General features: G+C 35.8%; 1 protein-coding gene across 11 annotated transcripts in view; it reads right to left on the bottom strand.

The window, feature by feature from the left end:
• Positions 1-20969, bottom strand: part of TENM3 (teneurin transmembrane protein 3) — a 955259-nt gene that overhangs the window by 77611 nt on the left and 856679 nt on the right. For 5 of the 11 annotated variants that reach the window (XM_081046184.1, XM_081046189.1, XM_081046193.1 and 2 more), the window contains 3 exons: positions 8085-8111; positions 6516-6536; positions 5452-5598 (listed from right to left, as the gene is read on the bottom strand). In XM_081046184.1, the coding sequence (XP_080902310.1) occupies positions 5452-5598; positions 6516-6536; positions 8085-8111 (195 nt within the window). The remainder of the gene's footprint in view (positions 1-5451; positions 5599-6515; positions 6537-8084; positions 8112-20969) is intronic. The other 6 variants (XM_081046191.1, XM_081046192.1, XM_081046194.1 and 3 more) reach the window with 3 other exon arrangements.

Raw genomic sequence — 20969 nt, 5'->3', positions numbered from 1 at the left:
ATATCCGGCCAAGACTTGGAGACATAGCAGATCTACTTAATACATAGAAACAAACAGAGGGGCAACCAAAATGAGGAAACAAAGACATATGTCACAAATGAAAGAACAGGAGAAAACTCCAGAAAGAGAGTTGAAATGAAATGAAATGGAATAAAATGGAGGCAAGCAACCTACCAGAGACAGAATTCAAAACAATGGTTATAAGGATACTCAAAGAACTTAATGAAAATTTCAACAAAGAGATATCAAGCAAAAAATAGAACATAAAAACCATAAAAAAAAGTGAAGAATACAATAACTAAAATGAAGAATGCACTAGAAGGAATCACCAGCAGACTAGATGAGCAGAGGGCCGAATCAGCGGTTTGGAAGACTCAGTAGCACAAAATACCCAATTAGAACAGCAAAAAGAATCCAAAAAAGTGGGGACAGTTTAAGAGACCTCTGGAAAAACATTCGTATAACAACATTTGATTCATAGGGGTACCAGAAGGAGAAGAGAGAAAGCAAGGAATTGAAAACTGATTTGAAGAAATAATGACTGAAAAGTTTCCTAACCTGGTAAAGGAAATACACATACAAGTCTAGGAAATACAGAGAGTCCCAAACCACATGAACCCAAACAGGCCCACACCTAGACACATTATAATTAAAATGGCAAAGGTTAAAGACAAAGAGAGAATCCTAAAAGCAGCAAGAGAAAGGCAACTAGTAACTTATAAGGGAGGTCCCATAAGATTGTTAGCTGATTTCTCAACAGAAACTTGGCATGCCAGAAGGATTGGCACAAAACATTCAACGTGATGAAAAGCAAGGATCTACAACCAAGATTACTCTACCAAGCAAGGCTATCATTTAATATCAAAGGACAGATAAAGAGCTTCCCAGACAAGAAAAAGCTAAAGGAGTTCATCACAACCAAACCAGTATTACAAAGAATGTTAGAGGGACTTAAGACAGAAAAGAAAAAAATCAAAATTATAAATAATAAAATGGCAATAGCTACATACCTATCAGTAATTACTTTCAATGTAAATAGATTAAATGCTCCAATCAAAAGACATAGTAGAGCTGAATGGATAAGAAAACAAGACTCTTATATATGCTGCCTACAAAAGAGTCACTTCAGATTGAAAGACAGACTGAAAGCAAAGGGATGGAAAAAATATTTCATGAAAATGAAAATGAAGAAAACAAAAAATCAGCAGTAGCAATACTTATACCAGACAAATAGACTTTAAAACAAAGGTTCTAAGAATAGACAAAGAAGGACCCAGTAATCCCACTTCTGGGTATTTATCTGAAGAAACCTAAAAAGCTACTTCAAGGGGACATGTGCATCTGTATGTTCATTGCAGCCTTGTTTACAATGGCCAAGATGTGGAGGCAGCCTGGGTGTCCATCCATGGATGAATGGATAAAGAAGATGTGGTACATACACACAATGGAATATTTTTCAGCCCTGGAAATGGGATAGGTTCTTGCCATCTGTGGCAGCAGGGATGGGCCTGTTATTCTGTCCTTGTGCTGAGTGGAGTATAAGACAGAGTGGAGTATAAGTGGAGTACAAGTGGAGTATAAGTGCTGAGTGGAGTATAAGACAGAGAAAGACAGATGCAATGTGATTTCACTTATATGTGGAATCTAAAGAACAAAATGAATAAATATAACAGAAACAAACTCATAGATACGGAGAACATTTTGATGGTTGTCAAGTGGAGGGGGTTTGCAGTGGTGCAAAAGGGGAAGGGAATTAAGAAGTACAAATAGGTTTTTACTAAGTAGTCATGGGGATGTAGGCATAGCATAAAAAATGCAGTGAATAATATTGTAATAACTATGGATGGTATCAGATGGTACTAGATTTATCGAGGTGATAGATGCAAGGGTGTTGGGAGGCAGAGTGAAAAAGGTGAAGAGATTAAGAAGTACAAATTGGTAGTTACAAAACAGTCATGGGATGTAAAGTACAGCATAAAGAATATAGTCAATCATATGGTAATAACTATGTATAGTGCCAGGTAAGTACTAGACTAGTCAGGGAGATCACTTCTCAATTTATACAAATGTCTAGCCACTATGTTGTACACATGAAATTAATGCAAAATAATATCAAATGTCAACTGTAATTGAATTATTTGAAAAGGGGAGAAAAGAAGGGGAATAAGAGGTTCAAATGTCTAGGTATAAAACAAATAAGTCATGGGGAGGTAATGTACAGTATAGGGAATATAGTCAATATTGTGATAGCGTGGTACACTGTCAGATGGTTGCTGGACTTATCATTGTGATTACTTCTTTAGGTATCTTGAATAACTGTGGGGTACACCTGAAACTAGTACATCGCATGTTATCTATATTTTTAATTAAAAAATCCTAAAAAAATAAACATTAACTATTAGTAATAGAACATAATAAACCTATGAATGTTTACTATGATACAATGATATAAACATCCCATCTGAGCTTTAAAAAAAAGAAAGAAAAAAAAGGAACAAAGAAAGAAAAAAAGAATGAGAGAGAGAGAGAGAGAGAGAGAGAGAGAGAGAGAGAGAGAGAGAGAGAAAGAGAGAGAGAGAGAGAGAGAAAGGAAGAAAGAAAGAAAGAAAGGAAGGAAGAAAGGAAGGAAGGAAGGAAGGAAGGAAGGAAGGAAGGAAGGAAGGAAGGAAGGAAGGAAGAAAGAAAGAAAGAAAGAAAGAAAGAAAGAAAGAAAGAAAGAAAGAAAGAAAGAAAATTCCTTTCTAAGGCTGCTTGTCCTTAAGTGTTTCAGAGACAAAAAGGGCAGGTGGAAATCTATAGGCAAAGAGGGACACCGAATCAGTGAGATCCAGGTTTTGAGGATCTTTAGGCTTAGATAGTAGAGATGGGGGGAACTGGATTTGGTAAAGGAAAGTATGTTTTGTAGGGGAAGGAAGATGCTTGGTTTAAGTAAAAATATTTACCTATTTCTCCATATGTAGCCTTTCTTTCTAAACAATTTTTATATGTCTTATTCAGTCTGGGAACAGTAAACAACTTTCTTTTTAATTTTTTTTTTTACAAAGATTGTATTTTACAAAGTTGCTCAGACTAGACTAGTAGCTGTTTACATGGCATGTTTAATTTCTGAGTAGGGCCAAATCAAACTCTCAATCCTCTCTTCCTCCTTAGTTATTTAATGTGTTAAATCAAATTACTTAGCTTTCTAGCTAATTTGCTGCGTTGACACCAAACTTAATTTATCCAACACATCTATAACAGTGCAGTTATCATATGCCATAGAATTTCAGGTATTGTCTTTGTTTTAGACATCCTGCTCTACTGTCCTCATATAAAGATAATGATGTTCTTACTTGCCAGATTATGCGTCATTATTTGGGGTTTATGTGAAAAACATCATCTCTGTACTCGTAACCCATGCTGAAGTTCAAGGAAGCCCTCCAGCTCAGGTTATAAGGCACCCAAGGTTACAATATCAGGGTACAACAAAGGTGGCACTGATATTTCTTCTTAGAAGATGAACAAAATTTGGTTAGGGACAGGAATACAAATTACATGAGAGAAGCAGAGAAACCACAGGTCTTCTATCAGCTCAGACTTCCCCTTGGAGAGGGAAGCCTAGAGATAGCATAGTTCAATACTAACAAGAATAAACAAAGGGGAAGGAGGCCAATTCACAGCTGATAAATTTTGAGGAAAAGGAAAATCCTCCTTAGTTGATAACAATACTAAAGAGTTGATTAGCCCCTAAATTACTCTGCAGTGTCTCCCCCCACTTGGCCCTGCAGGTTGCTTCCCTCTGAGATAGCAGTAACCTACCCTGTGTAATCCCCTTCCGGAAGACAAACTCTGAAATCTATGCTCAGGGAAGAAGAGCAGCTCTCCTTCCTCCCTAGGCAACCAGAAACAATGGGGCAAGGGCTCCTTGGGGAACAATGATGAGGCAAGGTGGAATCTGGGTTGTGGCTCAGAGAGGACTAATGCTACCGTTTCTAAGAAGTGTAAGGTTACCAGGAGTTGTGGCAACAAGCTATTAGTAGGTAGGAAAAGTTGCAAGGGCTAAGGACCTCCTAAATCTATCGGGAGCAGAAAGGAAAGGGGGCTTTAGCTCAGAATTTGTGGCTCAAGTTTCTTGATAGTTCAGGTTGAAAGAAAATAGGGAAAACAGTGAAGTGTCTGCTCGAAAACAAAGGGAAGAATTATAGCTTCTTGTTAGGAAGAAGAGACACAAATAACATTGGGTTTGAGAATGACTGTAGGCCTAGTTTAGCACATGTGTATGTGCATGCGTGCGTGCGTGCGTACAGGTGTGTTGAGGGTTGGTTCTGGTCACTGTGTTTCCTAGAGAATAGTAGTTAGGTCGACTCTATGTCGCAAGGAAACGGCTGTTCAACCTTCTCTGACAGCCTTCTATGAACTGCAATCAGTCAAAAGTGACTATTTTTGAAAGCAAAGGGAGGAAAATTGGATAATAATTGCTGTTACATATAACATACTATGTGCCTGGCGTTATGCTAAGTACTTTACATATGTTCTCTCGTTTAATCCTTTCAAAACCTCTTGTGTTCCTATTTTACAGGTGAAGCAACTGAAGTTCAAAGAGATCAGAATCTTGTTGTAAGATCACATAAGCACTGCGAGCTGGAGTGAAAATCTGTCTGACTCTCAAACCTGCACTCTTAACCAACATTCTATTGCCCATGGGGACATTCCCGAAAGAGCAGGTGGAATGAAAGAGGGGGTAGGGAAACACCTCCTAACCCACAGAGCAAGTGACCACAGAGGCCCAGATGGAGACTAAGTCCTTTCTAAAAACTCAGTTCTAAAGGCATCCCAAATGGAAAGCTATCAGGACCAACTCCTCCATCACTGGAGGAGTAGTCGCCAACTGTCACGCTCCATTTTCTGAAATTAAAATACAGCGGCAAGAAGAATGTGCCCAACAGGGAAAATAAGTATTTCCTAACCTAGGGCTTATGTTGGACGGCATATCACAACCTTTTTAATAAAGTGTAAAGTTAAGGATAAAAAGATAGTGAAATTACAGCTTCAAAGGGGACTATTTTTTGTTACTGTTTTATTTTGTCATCTATGCGTTTCATCAGAAGAGCTTGGAAAATACCTTGCATCTTTTGGGTTGTTTAGTTATTAAAATACTGCGTTAGAGCTTCCAACTCACAGGGCCCTAAATACAGTGGTGAGGACAGTCGTCACCTAGAGATTAGGAAAAGGACGGAGAACAATGTACATTATACAGTAGCTTGGTTACCCTGTCTTTTCCCTGAATGATAATAATCTCACATTTGTTTCAGGGAAACTGGGGAGCAAAATCACTCTACCAGTGCTCATACATTTTTCAACCAATCTTATCTATGGGGATCAGATTTTTTGGCAACAGATACCTAAGTACTCATTGTACATTCTAAACCTGTGGTCTGGCACACACTTGTTTTCATGCTCAGCCTTTCCTACCTCCTTCGTTGTCCTTGCTATCTGTGCACAGAGTTTCCATGGCCACATCGCATCCTGCTCCTCTCCACCCTGGCTGGCAAACACAATGCCAGCCATTTTGGTCCAGTGTACATCTTCCATTGCTGTTGCACAGACCGGGACAACCCTCTGTCAAAAGAGACAAAGAAGGAAAACAAGGGATTTGAGTATTGAAAGCTTTCGCAACTAAAACGAACAGATAAGGGACACTGAGTGGGAACAGGCCTTTATAAACAGCACAAATACTGTAATTGCACATGGATAGAACCAGCAACGTTATCCAAGGACTCTAATTCTTATCCAAGTGGCATCTTTGATTGGCCTGACCCTTGAGACACCACTTACCTGGGCAGGACAGAAATATATGCAACAACCCACTAAACAGCTGCAGGCCAGACAAAATTAACTTAAATTTTTTTCTTTAGCAAAGCAACAAGGTCGATTGGTTGATTGCACAGTGTGAAAAAACATCTCAACAAGATAATTTCAGAATCCTTCGTATAGATTTTTAATCTGTGGTAAACATTACTGGTCACTCATTAGGACATACCTTCTTAAAGCACCTTGTTGCTTTAAAAAATTCCCTCTGAGTTCAAAAGCATGAAAGTGAGGATGAGGATATGAAGGATGTTAAAAACAGAACATTAATTTTATCTGGCCTCAGAGTTGCCGTATATTCATGTGAAATTACAGTGCATTAAATAATTGCACAAAGTATAGGCCAGCATTAATGACTATACTTTATGCCAAGAGTACATTCCTTGTCACAGAATAAGCAAAGCCCAGGAAATAGTGAAGCAGCTTAGCATCTATTCTAACAAACATTAGGATTCAGGCTGCATACGGATGGGACAGGACCAACAGGATTTCCAACTAAATGTAATAGCTGTGCATATTTGATTACTTAGGACGGACAAAATGAAATACCATAAGGACCACAATAAAACACTGATAGACTGAACAAAAACACGGTAGTGACGTGCTTCAAGACAGATAGCGAAGAGTGATATTTTGTGACAATCTCCCTAAGGCTTTTATGCTGTTACCTTTATATCCTATCTTGTCTGCTTTTATGGGCAAGGAGGGAAAATTTGGGAAACAATTAAAATAATTTAATATATCCAAAATCTATAATTGTTTCAGTCTAACATGACATTAAAAAAACAAAAAACAATTTTTGTCACTTCCTACTGATGATATCTGGCATGCAGCCAACATGATCTGTTTATGAGAATGACACAAAAGTAGATTCTGGTGTTCTTGTCTATGAGTTTGATATGACATTGACAGAAATAAGGATATAAATGCTCTAAAATTGTACGAGTAATTGGCTATTAATCAGATCTCTTTGGACAGAATGTTTTGTAATTTGGTATGAAATATATATTGGTAAATATACTTGCTACAGCAATTGGGGTTCGTTATACATTTTCTCAGAATGCTACTCTTGTTTTGGTGACAAAATTTAAGGGAACAATCTGTTTAAAGATGGTTATTTTAAGTCTCTATTAATAGAATTATTCACATATTGGCTTCCCCTCCTCCTCCACTGCAAAACTTGAAATGAAAATATCTCAAAGAGACGTTCTGTCTCTTAAGATGAGCGTGAACAGAAAGAAGAATATTTTGACAGTCTCTTGTGGCAGGGTATAATAAAATTATGCTTATGGATACCATCAGGTCAGGATGAGATTAATTTTGCTGCTTCTTTCAGACAATTACTGTCTGCATTTCTAGATTATTCAATATATAAAAGGTGAATTTTCTTTATGGATGTTTTTGTTTTGTTTTTAACGAAAAAGAAAGATTTAAGTGCCCCCCCTGACACAGAGGTGCAGCAGCTGACTGTGTGCACACATGAGTTATTATACGAAAGCCTGGATATTGCCATGAATATTTTCATATTCTAATGAAAAGCACAAACAAAGAATAGAAAATAGGAAATCTGAGGAGAGAGGGAAAGGGAATTTTCTGAAAAAATATTTTTCACCTATTTCTACGATAACTGAAGACATGAGAATCTGCTGTTTTCTGCTGAGCAGTGTTATGGTTTCTGTTTTACAAAATACACAATATTTTGCAGTTTTTTAGAAAATCGCAAAACAAATTATGATAGCACATACATTTTGAAACACTTAGAAAAAGCCAAAGAAGTTTCCATATAAGGATAAATGAGATTTCTCTCAACATGTTAACCAGAATCTTCTTTAGATTGGCAATTTTTTTAGTCTATGATAAGAGAGTGAACAATTGTGATCCTTTAATTTCAAATTTAAAGCTCATTAGCTGAATTGCCAACAATGAAGATCTTAAAACAAAACCAAAAAATAATAAAGAAACAAAAAACAGCAAATGTACTGTTATCTTCAGTTTTTTGGTTCCGGTGAAGCCTTTTTACAAAGGAATGAAATCTGTGATAACCCAAAATTATAAAAATGAGACACAGACATTTAAGTCTCAATACTTTAAATCCAAGGCATTTCACATAATGTAAGCCTGATTTATAATTTACAAAAATATGCATGAAAAACAGTCTATTTTCATACCTAGTACAATTTGATACATGGTTTTATATATATATGTAGATATGTCAACAAAGAGCAAGTATACAGTACCTTTAACTATCTTATCCAAATAGTGAGCTTGAGAGATTAAAAAGGAAAAAAGAACAGACAGACATTTCAGAAGTGTCACAAGGGACAAGAAAATTTTCAGAATTTACATGCAAATCGAGTCGTTGCAGCTGACATAAGACTCACATCACACGACAGAGATGCACTTCATAGCTTCTAAAAATGCAATATACGTTTTAGCAAATGTAGTCATGACTCCAGGAAATACTCAGCATTTTCAAAAACATATGCAAGTCAACTGACACGACCTCTCACAGATTATTTAGAATGCGCCCACTCTGATGCTTCTTAAGATTATACTTTAATAGCTAAGTAGAACAAATGGAATCGATTCTTTATTGCTAAAGAATTTTGGAAATTTACAGCTATGAGATCTACAAATAGTCAAATTTATTTTTGGGGGGGGAGGGTGAAAAAATAATTCTATTTTTCAAAAGTTTGTTTTTAACAACGTCGTTTCATAAGGGTTACACAGTAGAAGGGCAAAAAGGACACCATAGAAGGCCTGGAAGAACCATTTATACATGTTCTGATGCTGTCTTTCTTCAACCTGAGAGAGAAACCCACAGAAGTCCTGCTTTGTTCACCTTCTCTCCTGAGTTACTTGCATATTTACAAATTGTCAAACTTTAATGGTAAACAGGAAAAAAGAAAAAAAGAATGAAATTGAGAATCCTTGAGCAAATGGAGAAAATTTAATATATTATGAAAAAGGCATGTGTAAGTTCTGTAGAAAATGAGTACCCAGTCGCCCTTAACTACCTATCAGATGGACAATAATGTATCATACATGTAGTCCATTAAGAAATATGAGCTGTTCTAAGATCCTGTTTCTTTTCAGGATTCATACGGGAACAGGCTTTTTTTCTCACAAAAGCTTTGTAGGAGCAGACAAGATTAAGACTCAGTCTTTCACTGTATCTGTCCATTTAATCTTTCATGAAGTTACAATTAGGCTATACCTTGCCTCTTGAGCAGGGGCATAAATACCTCTCTCCCTTCACTCAATGTACAGACCTAACATATTCTTAATAAGCCTCAAATCTTCTTGCTTTGTCAAAATTCATACATCTTTAATGATCTAAAATTGCTTTTCAAAGATACTTATGTTGATTTTTTTCATTACTGACATATGCAAGTGATAGCAGAACTCTGAGCAGAATGATTTAAACTACAACTTTCAGTTGAGCCACTCAAGTCTGGTAGTTCTGTCATGTGCATGAACAAAACCATAAATGGTTTTGACACATCTGTAGTATGTACAGAAAAGGATTCTTCACTTTGCCACAGGATTCCATTAGAGGTTTCTGAATTGCATTTAAAAATAAGCGTGTTTATAGCTAATTGACAATATATTACAGGAGAAATTAATGTGAGGAGGGAACAGTGTTAGGCACTAGTCTGAAATTATAATTTAATAAAAATAATTTCATTTTCAAGCATAAAATAAAACTATATTATTTAACATTATCATTCATAGAATTTCTTAATAATTCCTTCTAAACATTATGTCATCTAGTGGAGCCCATCATTAATAATAGCTCATAAGAAATTCTTGAGTTTTTGATTGAGACAGGGTAGTATTTTTACGAAAATTCTTAGTTTACAAAAATTAATAACACTGATCATATCTGGAGTGTGAGACTTTTGTTTTCACATCAGGTCCACTTCAGTTAACACAATCAAAATAGATTAATTCTGATTTGGATTAGTAGTTTTAAAATAGGAATAAATTATGTCTAATCTAGCTAATCCCATTATTTTAGCAAACAGAATTAATTATTGAAAACAGTGGATTGATTACAGGTTAAGGTAGATTTGTCACTGAGTCAAGAGAACATCGAAAGTGAAGCTGAAATTAGAAAATACATTTAAAATATATGGCAGTTCAAAATTTACACAACACTTTAAACATTAAAAATAATTAACACACAAGTTTTGCAAAAAACTAAAACCAACAATAAGAAAAATATTTGTACTGAAAAAGGTTACCAAGGTTTGTCATTTGCATTTTATATCACAGGAGATAATTTTGAGGCTGATAGTTTAAAACTCAGACAGAAAGAGGGAAAAACAACCACCTACATCTTGGCCTTGAAGAGTAAAATTTCTGGCAATACCACAAAAGCCTGGTTCTAAATAACGAAGCAGTTAAAGGGAGATGTTGATATATGAGGTTCAAATAATTACTAAAAATAATAATTGCAAGAATAAAAACATTATATAAGCCACTGTAGGAAATAATCAGAAAAATGCAGACATGTTGTAAGAAGCCTTAGGAACAATAATTGTAAAAATAATACAGAATATTTAAAAATTAATATGCCTAACAAATGCTGAAATGCACATTAAGTTGTAAAAAATTACTTCGAAAACTAACGAGTGTGTTCTGACACTGAAGGAGTTATTCCTATTAGATCTACTAAGAAGTTTTAAATTTGTTTTATAGAAGAAAACTTATAAAAATGAGTACTAGACATATAAAATGGAGCCCTTTAAAAAACTATTTTCCAGTAAAATGTTGTATTCATAAAATACTTTCCCTGGAGTTTCAATTATTTATCTTTTAAAAGACCCATGTGGACCACAGAGTGTGTTACTGTATTTCCTGTAAGATAGTGATGCTTAATCTTTTGGGGGTCTCAGATCTCTGAGAAAAATGATGAGTGATGGAGTCTCCCTCCAGAAACAATGCACGCATGCTCACAAACACAGAATGCTGCCTATGATTTCTGCTCTTCCATGAGCTCTCGTTCCGTAACTTGCAGATTATGAACACCTGGCTGATGTCTTAATGATCCCCAAATTTCTAGCTCTGGCCCAGGTCTCTTTGCCCTGGTTCAGACCAGGTTCAGCATAATCCAGGGAATACTCCTGAAGTACTTGGATCCCAGTCTTGCTCCCTGAAGAGAACAATATAGGCTTACTTTGTGTCAGGTCGTACTGCTCTAAGTGCTTTATATTATTCGTTCATTTAATCTTCACCACAACGCTATGGTGTAAATATAGTTGCTACAGTAAATACAGATAAAGAAACTGAGAAGAGGAGAGCCAGGTAATTTGTGCAAGACCCTTGGCTAGCAATCTAGGCTGTCTGGCTCCAGAGCTTGCTCTTAACCACTACGTCATAATGCCTCTTCTTGGAGATTTAGAAACAAACAAACAAAAATTTTTTTCAGTAGAAGAAATTGATGAAAGGATTGCAGATACTATGCAATCATTCCTGACCTAACATGAATTTAAGCAGCTACTTCTTTCCCCAAAATGACAGGGTTTTACTACCAGCTTTTAGATGTCTTCTATATAGCTTCCTCGGGAAACTATCAGGTGCGTCTACCTTAAAGGGCAGAATGTAGGTGAGTGTCTTTTAAAGGCCAGGGCTAATTCTTGGCCTTAATTGTCTCTCTTTCAAAACACATTCAGAAACACAGTCATCCCTGAAACATAAATGAAACACCTGCTCAGGTATCAAGCCCATGCATTGCGGGTCCTTGGTCTATTTATTGGTACAGGTGGGCAAACAAAGACTCAGAGAAATACTAGGCATGGGAGAAAGGCTTGGCTTATCAAAAATATTTTTATTACATAATTAGCCCATGAATGTCCAATATCACCAAAGCAAATGACAAGTACTATATCCTATTCACATACTCCCCTCTAAGTGCTTCTTTTTCACACGAATTCTTTCTCTTTTCAAGGTCCCTATTTACCACATTTCCCCCTTTGTGTTTTGGGGAAGATGGGTGGAGGTGGACCCTTTAGTAATGGACCGGGGTTTTAAGGCCCCTTAGGCGGAACATTGCACAAACACAGTCTCATCGTACCATTTTAACATGTTATAGGGAGGAAGAGCATCTTTTTGGAAATTTTACCTACATGTTTCTTCGTCTACTTATCTTTTAAAATTATGGGCAGCCCCCTCCCGCTATTTCTTTTCGTTATCTGATTCTCCCTTTCTTCCCCTGAATGCTTCTCATAGGAGTATGAATATCAGGGTAAACGTAAAAGAAGAGAAGAACCAAGAACTAGTTTGGATCATTTCATTTCAGAGATTCCATGAAAATACATGACTTTCATGATGGATAGACATATGGGACCTAATGCATTAATCTTTGCCATTAGATGAGAACTTCACGGCCTTACCAATCACTGTATTTTCATTGCTTGCCTCATAAGAGATTCTTAATATTTGATGAATAGAACGATTAAATGTACTTACTTTGGTGGTCCCAGTATGTCCTACGTGTGTTTACAGCTTTTGAAGACATTCTATGAGTAATAGAGGCTACCTTTCGAGAAAGAAGCAAATGTGAGCAGTACCTCATTTACAATATCCTTCCTCTCTCCTTCATCCATCTGCCCATCTTCCCTCACCCAATGCATCTATCCCAACTATATACAGCAGTATTAACAGTAATACCATTTACTGGCTGTTACTATGTGCTGAAAACTATGCTAAGCATTTTACAGGATCTAGCTGATTAACTTTCACCACTCTAAGGGGTACTTCACAAATGAAGAAATTGAGGCACAAGACATTAAATAACTTTCTCAAGGTCAAAATGATAACAGTGACAAAGCTGAAATTTTAAGCAGGTAGTCTGAGACCAAAGTCCATATGCCTAACAAATAAGTCGTATTTACGACTCAGAAGAACCAGAATTGTGTACCTGGGTAAGGTAGACTAGAAGCATCATCTGTTTTTGGCTTGGTCAGTGAACTTATTTGAATGAAAAAATAAGATGAAAAAATATGGAAATCCTTAATTCAACATTGACAAATAAAGGGAGACGCCAGGAAGTAAGATTAAAATCCAAACTAACTGAAATATTAATCTGTTGACACAGCCTGATAAATGAGAGTACTTTATGTACAGAAAGCTTTATAAGAACTGCTGTAATGGGTTCTAAAGGCTCATAGTTTGGAAAACCAATTGGCTAGATATTAAAACTGGCGATAAACCCAGGAAAAATGAAAACAAATGAGTTTGAAAAATCAAAGAACAGAAGCAATTCAGTGGATGTATAACTGTTGTACAAGAAATATCTGTTGAATAGTAGTCCCCAGAAGGCTGCTCAATTAAAAATGAGGTCAAATGCAGGTATGTGCCTGCTTTGGGGAGGGACTGGGAGATTTGGAGGTATATATGGAGTAGGATTAATTCCAAATTTGCTTTTCTTTTACTGTCAAACTGATGTTTAAAAACACAGAGAAGAAATGATTTGGCAAACCAAGTTGGTGTATATATATTTATGAGGCAGCTCACAAGGAAAAAATACAAATTGTACGACTGTGTACACATAGCTGCTGATGTGTATAGTTATGAACTGTTTCTGCTGTCTTGGACAATGTTTGCTTGGAGCATATTAAGTAGTACAGTATTTTCACTGGGCTACTGAATTGACTCCAGGGTATAGCTCAGACACAGGCAAATAATGCAGAATCCAGAATGGTGAATATACAAAGGGCGCCAAAAAACTGTATACACATTTTAAGAAAGGAAAAAACTGTATTAAAATTATGCTGATGGTAACCACTCTGAGCACCTCTTGTAATTGCAGAAGTGGAACGTGACTTGTAGTCATCTTTTGTTATCAGTATACGAGTATGTTTAGTATTACAATTTTAATACTGTTTTCCCTTTCTTAAAATGTGTATACATTTTTTTTGGCACCCTCTGTATTTTTCAGTGTAATTACAACAATAAAAGCATAGAGGCCCATCTTCAAAAAAGGATAATTCAATCAGATGAGTACATGATATAGATATATTCTTCACTATGGCTATGATTGAAAAGTCCTTGAAGGCGAGGACAAATTTTTGTTTAGCATATCGTGTTTCATGTTCTATAACAGACTTTAAAAAAATGATTCACATTAGTATCTCATTAAAGTTGTAAGTAGGTATCTTCTTAGATTATTCATGTACCGGTTTGTAGGATGACAGAAAAACTACCATCTGCAAATAAGTACGTATTAAATCTATTCATTCCAATCAGCGACTGTCTAAATTAGCATGCAAACTGCATACCCATTGATTTGATGTTCCTTAATTGGTACACACTGCACTGCTTTATTACTGATTACCCTGTCATAAAGGATTATGACAGTGACATAATTTTAAAAACCATAAAACAATTTACTCAGTCCCCTTAAAATGTTCTCCTCACCATAGAATTAGAAGATTAGGATAAAACATCGCAAATATTTTATCCTATTTAGGAGAGTCAATTAAATTGAACTTGAAAAACTAATAGTGAGGCTGTGTCACTAAAGAAAAACAGTTTGTGTTTTTCTTTATGTCACGCACATGCGTGTGTGCACACACACATGTGCTTTAAAGAGTTTCTGCTGCTCTAAAATTGTCAATACTTTTTGAAAACCTGCGTCAAATAAATTTGTTTTTGAAAGTTTGCAGATTTCATTCTTTTTAGAGTTTGGAAATTTGGTGTAAAAATTATCTGTACAAATACATTATTGCTTCTTACATGCACCTACCCCAGCAAAATACCTCAGTTTGGAACATTATTTATAGCAAGACATTCCAAAAGAATGAAAGACTATTTTTCCTGATTTAAGTCATTCCAGAAATATCTGTATTCTACGGAATAGGTGCTTTGAGATAACCAAATTTTTATAAAGTCAGCACTGCTGAAACAGTGTCATTATAAGCTGCAGAGCTTTGAACAGACAACCAGTAGAATAATATTTGGTACTTTCCTTCGGTTTAGAATGTCACGCCTTGCTGTAGACTACATCTACATAATGGGAGTAACAGTGGAACACTCCATGCAGACAGCACACTTGCTGACTCTGCCATGTGCACAGCCTGTGGAAAGAGATGACTATTGTCTGGCATGTGACACATGCGTTTGTGGTAGTCTTTGCACATGGCATGATTTCATCCCCTGGACCACACACATCAACATGTTAGGAACCCAAGTCCCCTTCAGATTTTCACTCCTTGTTTGAGTATACTGAATGACATAAGCAGAAACACATTGTCGTCGGATTTCCTGGATTTGAAAAAATCAGGACTATTTCAGCACCCCGATTTGAGAACTAAATGATTCAATGACTGCTCTTAACATCAACGAGTAAGAGTTATAACATGAATAATTTTTATGCTAAATGAATATTTGGATCTTTGATGTTTCGATACAATGCACTTGATTATCACGCCTATTGAAGTGGTGTCTGTGTAGTGCTAACGAGTCGCATGGCAGGAAACCACAAAAAACGATCTACTGAGGTGGTCCCTATCAACAAGTGTAATTTCTTACCCATCATTGTTACTTTGGTGTGTTCATAAAATTTAATATTGAAGAAAAACGTATAGAATACGACTTATAGATAAGTATGTAAAATATATGAATACTGGGGTTTTTCCCTTATTAGTTTTCTTGGAGATGCCAGGGGAAATAATGAATAAAATTAAACGATCCTTTTAACTCACCTAAGATAAACTGTCATTTGTTTTGGGAAAATCATAGAGAAAAAGACTCTTTTCAAAGGTGATTTACACAGAGAGTAATTTTTTTTTTTTATTTGTGCATGAGAGACAGTATGTAAAGATGTTTACCACTTGTATTTTGGGCACTTCTCTGAGCTTTTTTCACGAGCTGAGAGTGGTTAGCCAAATCATCGACCCACTTTCCGTATTTTTCAGTGGTCAGTGTCTGTACATGGTGTTCGGCCTGCTAATTTCAGCTGACAAAAAAACCAAAGTAAATTTAAAATTTGGAAAGTGCTATGTAGAATTTTCAATAAACAGCTTACAAGTGTCTTAAACACTTCATAGTATAAACTGATTTTCCTCAAACTCTTTTTCTTGGTTGTTGTAACTGTTATTTTTATTTTGGCAAACTATGAGTCCTGTTATTAGCTATAATTCAAATTCTCCTGAAAAAAAAAAGTGCTATTTCATTATTAAGACTTCACTATTACTGGATCCATTTCTATGACAATTCAACCTTTTGTGATAGATACATAGATATTAATTTCTCTTTACTGCTGGAAAAAAGTAACTTTCCTCTGTTCCCCTAGACACACATGCACAAAACAATTTAAAGGTAATTTAGGAGGCAGCATTGCTTCGCGCTTAAGAGTAAGGGCTTGGGGATGGCTCACAAGGGGTTTGGGTTCTGGCTCCATTAGTTACTCGCTGTGCATCCATAAAAAAAGTACGTACCCTCTCGGAGCCTGGGTTCCCGCAATGGCGATCGTAACAGCTGTTACCTGATAAGGCTGTTGTGAGGATTTAATAAACTAATGTGGGTAGAGAACTTTGCACTGTGCCTTAGCACATAGCAAACATTCACAAACATTAGGTCTTATTAATAAAGATAGTTTTAAAAGGACAGACGCATGATATAGCTGGTATCTATTAAGAGATTATAAAGTCAGGAAGAATCTGACTAAGCAAAGGAGCTTGGGACTGCCAGCGATTTGTTTTCATAAACCATGAGTACGGCCTGCCTGGGTAGTGCCAGGAAAGGCTGCCTCATGCTCTGCCTCAGGATACATTCCCTTTAATGGGAATATTCTTTCCATAAACTGTCTAGTTCCCAGAGTGGGGACAACTCTATTTTTGTGTCTGGAAGTTTTCTTATTCCTTGTCTCACATAAACCCTCTGCGAGTGTAGACGCACAATTCCCAATCAAAATGTGATTCTGCTTTTTGGAGTAAAGAACACACAACTTATATATTTTGTGTTCCCTACTTAGTAATTTTATTTGAACCCGGTAAATTAATATTTTCTAAAGTATAAAGATCTGTACATATATTCGCATGATCTGCTTGAAAATTCAGAAATACAAGTCACTTTTATAGTATGTACTTGGAAACTAAGACATTTAAATTATTTTACATGCATATTTTTATCCTTATATTGTGATTTTGCTGAAAAATTTCACTGTATTTTTCATTATGAGATGTGCTAAGCAGACGTGACGGAATATGTATTGCTAACTTTTGGAGCAGAATGATCTAAGTTGGTGTGTCTCCATTCCTAAATGCAGGAGGAAACCCGCTTTTGGCTGAGAAAAGCTTTTCCAGTCACTGGTTGTAGTCACTGGGGGTGACGTGCTGGTATATGCAGTCACAGTGGCACAGCCAGGCTTTTACTATGTAGCTTGCACCTACGCTGGTCACAGTTCACCGGATAATGCTTTTGGGGGCAGGGAAGAGTTAGGGTACGTGCAATAACCACATAGTTTTCTCTTGGCTTTTCATAGAAGCTATATGGTGATTTTTTCCCCTGCATCCGCCAATGTATTTGGAGTGAATCACTCACATGCATAATAATCACTACCGGGACCCATCTCAAAAGCCAAGAGTTGGAGTGTATGTGAAAAGCATTATTTTACACTTCATTGTTCATGTGGGGACTAATTAATGAATACCTAATGCCATTAATTCACAATTAGATCACTTATGTTTAACCACATGCTTTCTATGCATACATATATAAATATTAATTTTGGATAGAATGATATTCATTCTGCTCCATGACAATTAAACAGCTGTAACCTGTCCCATGTGTTAAGTGACGGAGCTGCAGGCCAGCTCCATGAGCAGATGGTCTTACCCACCCAGGCTTAATGTTAAAAGACTTTTTTTTTTTTAAAGAGGTGTTGACAAATCAGAAGAAGTAGGCATAGTTTTAATGCAAATCGGCCCATTTGCAATGTAGATTACCCTGAAAACTAATTTGGTGTATAGGAAAAAATTAGGCTCTGTTGTTAAAGGAAGACATTATATTACATTTGGATATAGTAGATTCCCCACCAACATAATTATTTCCTAATTTCATTCAACCAAAAGAGTTTAATGGAAAAGCAGCTGGCAAAGTATTCATATTTATGGACCTCCTTTGACTGCTCCTTAATTTATCCAAGGCACATGTCTGTTAAATCCCAGAAATAAAAGCCGTATTTCAGACAGCTGTTTCCAAGCTTCTCTAAAGAGGCACTCAAAAAGAAGAGGGTCAACAAACTCATCACGAGCAAGAGCAAAAGAAGAAAGACTGGATCTACTCACACCATAATCTGTGACTACAGTATAGTAAATATGAAAATAGAGAAAGTTATGGCTTTTGCATAAACTAACCCGATAACTAAACTTGTATTTTAAAAACAGGAAGGTGGAAAAGGAACTGTTTTATGATGAAAAGAGGCTATTTTCCACTTGCCATATTTAGGACACAACAGAGATATATTCTGCCATTGAAAGGATACTAATGTACCATTGTGGGAAGGAATAATCATATTCTTTCAAATTGTGGGCTTAATTCTTCCACCCTTACATTAAACTGAGTGCAAAGTTCTGATGTTTTATTTACTCACCTAGTATAGTAAGATTTTCTGCATTTGTGAAAATTACTTATAATTCACATTAACACTTCACTAGCTGGCTGGCTTGAGTTTTAGGAACAATGAGACATATTTATAGCCTGGCATTAGTTATACTCTTTCTCTTCCTAGCTAATATTGTAAAAAAGCTGACAACATATTATTTTGCACCTGGTTTCACTCTCAAGTGCCTTGGACCTAAACTTCTCAATAAAAGGCTCTGATGAACTTGGCAAGAATTGAAAGGAGTGTTTTTCATCTTTATTTCTGTAAATGGTAGATCCAGTCAATTGAGCTTTACAACCTCCTATATACTGGATTTTGGTGGAAATTAAGGTCTTAGATGGTTTTTTAAGAGATGCAAATCTATGAGGTGTTTCAAACTGAAAAAGACGTTGTACAACATATTAGTAGAGGAACACAATGACAGGCTTTTAATAAAACAATATAATATAAAATTGACATACAATTTAACGGGCTTTTATTCAAATATCATGTCTCTCCATAAGTTTTTAAAAAAACAATTTGAATTGACTTAAAATGAGAAATGAGGTTTAAAGAAGTAAATGAGAAATCCTAGGCATGGGTATATTCATATTTTAACAATCTGTCATGGCATATAACATTTTAATTCAAATTAACAGATTCAAAAATTTCCTTGGGATAATGATTATAGTTTCTCTCAGACACAGAGCACCTACACAGTAAATTATTTTTAGAGACGGAAAAAGACTAGCTAGGAAACCACTAAGTTCATAGTGAGAAATAAATACAAGACAGTAAGAAAGGAAAGAATCAGGTTTATCAAGCCTAGAAATCAGGCATATTTGAGTGGCACCTAAGTGATCATAACTGAATACAAATAACCAGCATTTTCTTATACATTGATCACAGTTGATAAAAAATGACAGTGGCTTTAACTCTCCATTTTTTTTTCTGAATACAGCTGCCTCTAAAGCCAGTGGGACTTAACAATAAACTGAGTAGGAATATACTTAATTTATAATAATTACTGGGACCCAAATTATACCACAGGAGGAGACTGTAGGGAGAACTCGTACACAAATAACCATCCTACTATAGAATTCATTATTACGTGACTCTAAAGTACGTAAAACAGATTCTCATCCTCATAGGCTATGTGTCAATCACCTGAAAGGAACGATGTATGTTAAACCCAGATATATTCACCCACAAAACAATTGCCTACATTCAGAATTGATTTTTAGAAGTCCTAAAAAAAAAAATGCCCCTTTTCCAAAGCATAGAACACATGCAACATTTCCCCAAACAATACATCACTGACATTTACCTCTCAGTAATACGGCTACCATGTGATTTTAAGCTCTCATGCAGCTTTAAGCTGTGCTTCTCTTTTTAGAGAGGATAAATAACAGCATGGAGAGGACAGAGCAAAATGGGGACTTAATACCTAATGTCAATAGTGAAAGTTGCTTATGCCTACACTTATTCCCATTCTTAGGGGTAAGGAGAGATGTCCAGGGAAATAAATTATCAATAGGATGAGAGTACATTTATCAAGATGGCCCTGGGGACTCTGATTTTACTGAAGGTCCCACAGCAAATCAGATGCAAAAGTTATGTGAGGATTTGAATCCAAACTTTCTAGAGGATTTGTCTGATCGGAGGTATAATTCTAAGGGGGCTCTTGAGACATGATGTGACTTGTGCAGGCAGGTTAACAAAGATAAGTGAGGATGGGATGCTACAAACTTAAATGTGCAAGGTACTTCACAAAAGTGTCAACATTAAGACACCTCTGAAGCTTTATAGGATAGGGGTGGCCAAGTTAGTAGAAATTAAGAGTAATTCAAAAACTTTAACATGTATCGTTTAAGAATAAAATACGATAGAAACATAGTCAAACTTACTAAAGTTTCAAATTCAGACCACTCTCTCACTCAACAGATTATTAACACTGAGTGAAAGAAAAATTTCGTTTAAAGTTCAGATATGCCATAGCTTGCAATGCTGGCTTCAACTAACATAAAACCATGACTTCATGTCCTGGCGTGCTGAAACTGTTATATGAAAAGAAAAACAAATGAATACAAAAGAACAATTTACTTAGTGAAGAGAAAAACTACTGAAGGGATAAATGAATTAAAACAGCACAGTAGCTACTGTGTTTCCCCGAAAGTAAGACCTAGCCGGACAATCAGCTATAATGTGTCTTTTGGAGCAAAAATTAATATAAGACCCAGTCTTATTTTACTATAATGTAAGACCGGGCCTTATATGATATAATATAATATAATACTGGATCATATAATATAATATAAAATATAATAAATATAATATAATACAATACAATACAATATATAATATAATACAATAAATATACTAAATATAATAAATATAATGAATATAATATAATATAATATAATATAATAATATAATACCTGGTCTTATATTAATTTTTGCTCCAAAAGACTCATTAGAGCTGATTGTTTGGCTAGGTCATATTACAGTAGCTACAATTTCTGTAAACAAC

The sequence above is a fragment of the Rhinolophus hipposideros genome, assembly GCF_964194185.1.
Source record: "Rhinolophus hipposideros genome assembly, chromosome: 4".
Lineage (NCBI taxonomy): Eukaryota > Metazoa > Chordata > Mammalia > Chiroptera > Rhinolophidae > Rhinolophus > Rhinolophus hipposideros.
Note: the sequence above shows the minus strand (reverse complement) of the source record. Positions and strands in the feature narration are given on the sequence as shown.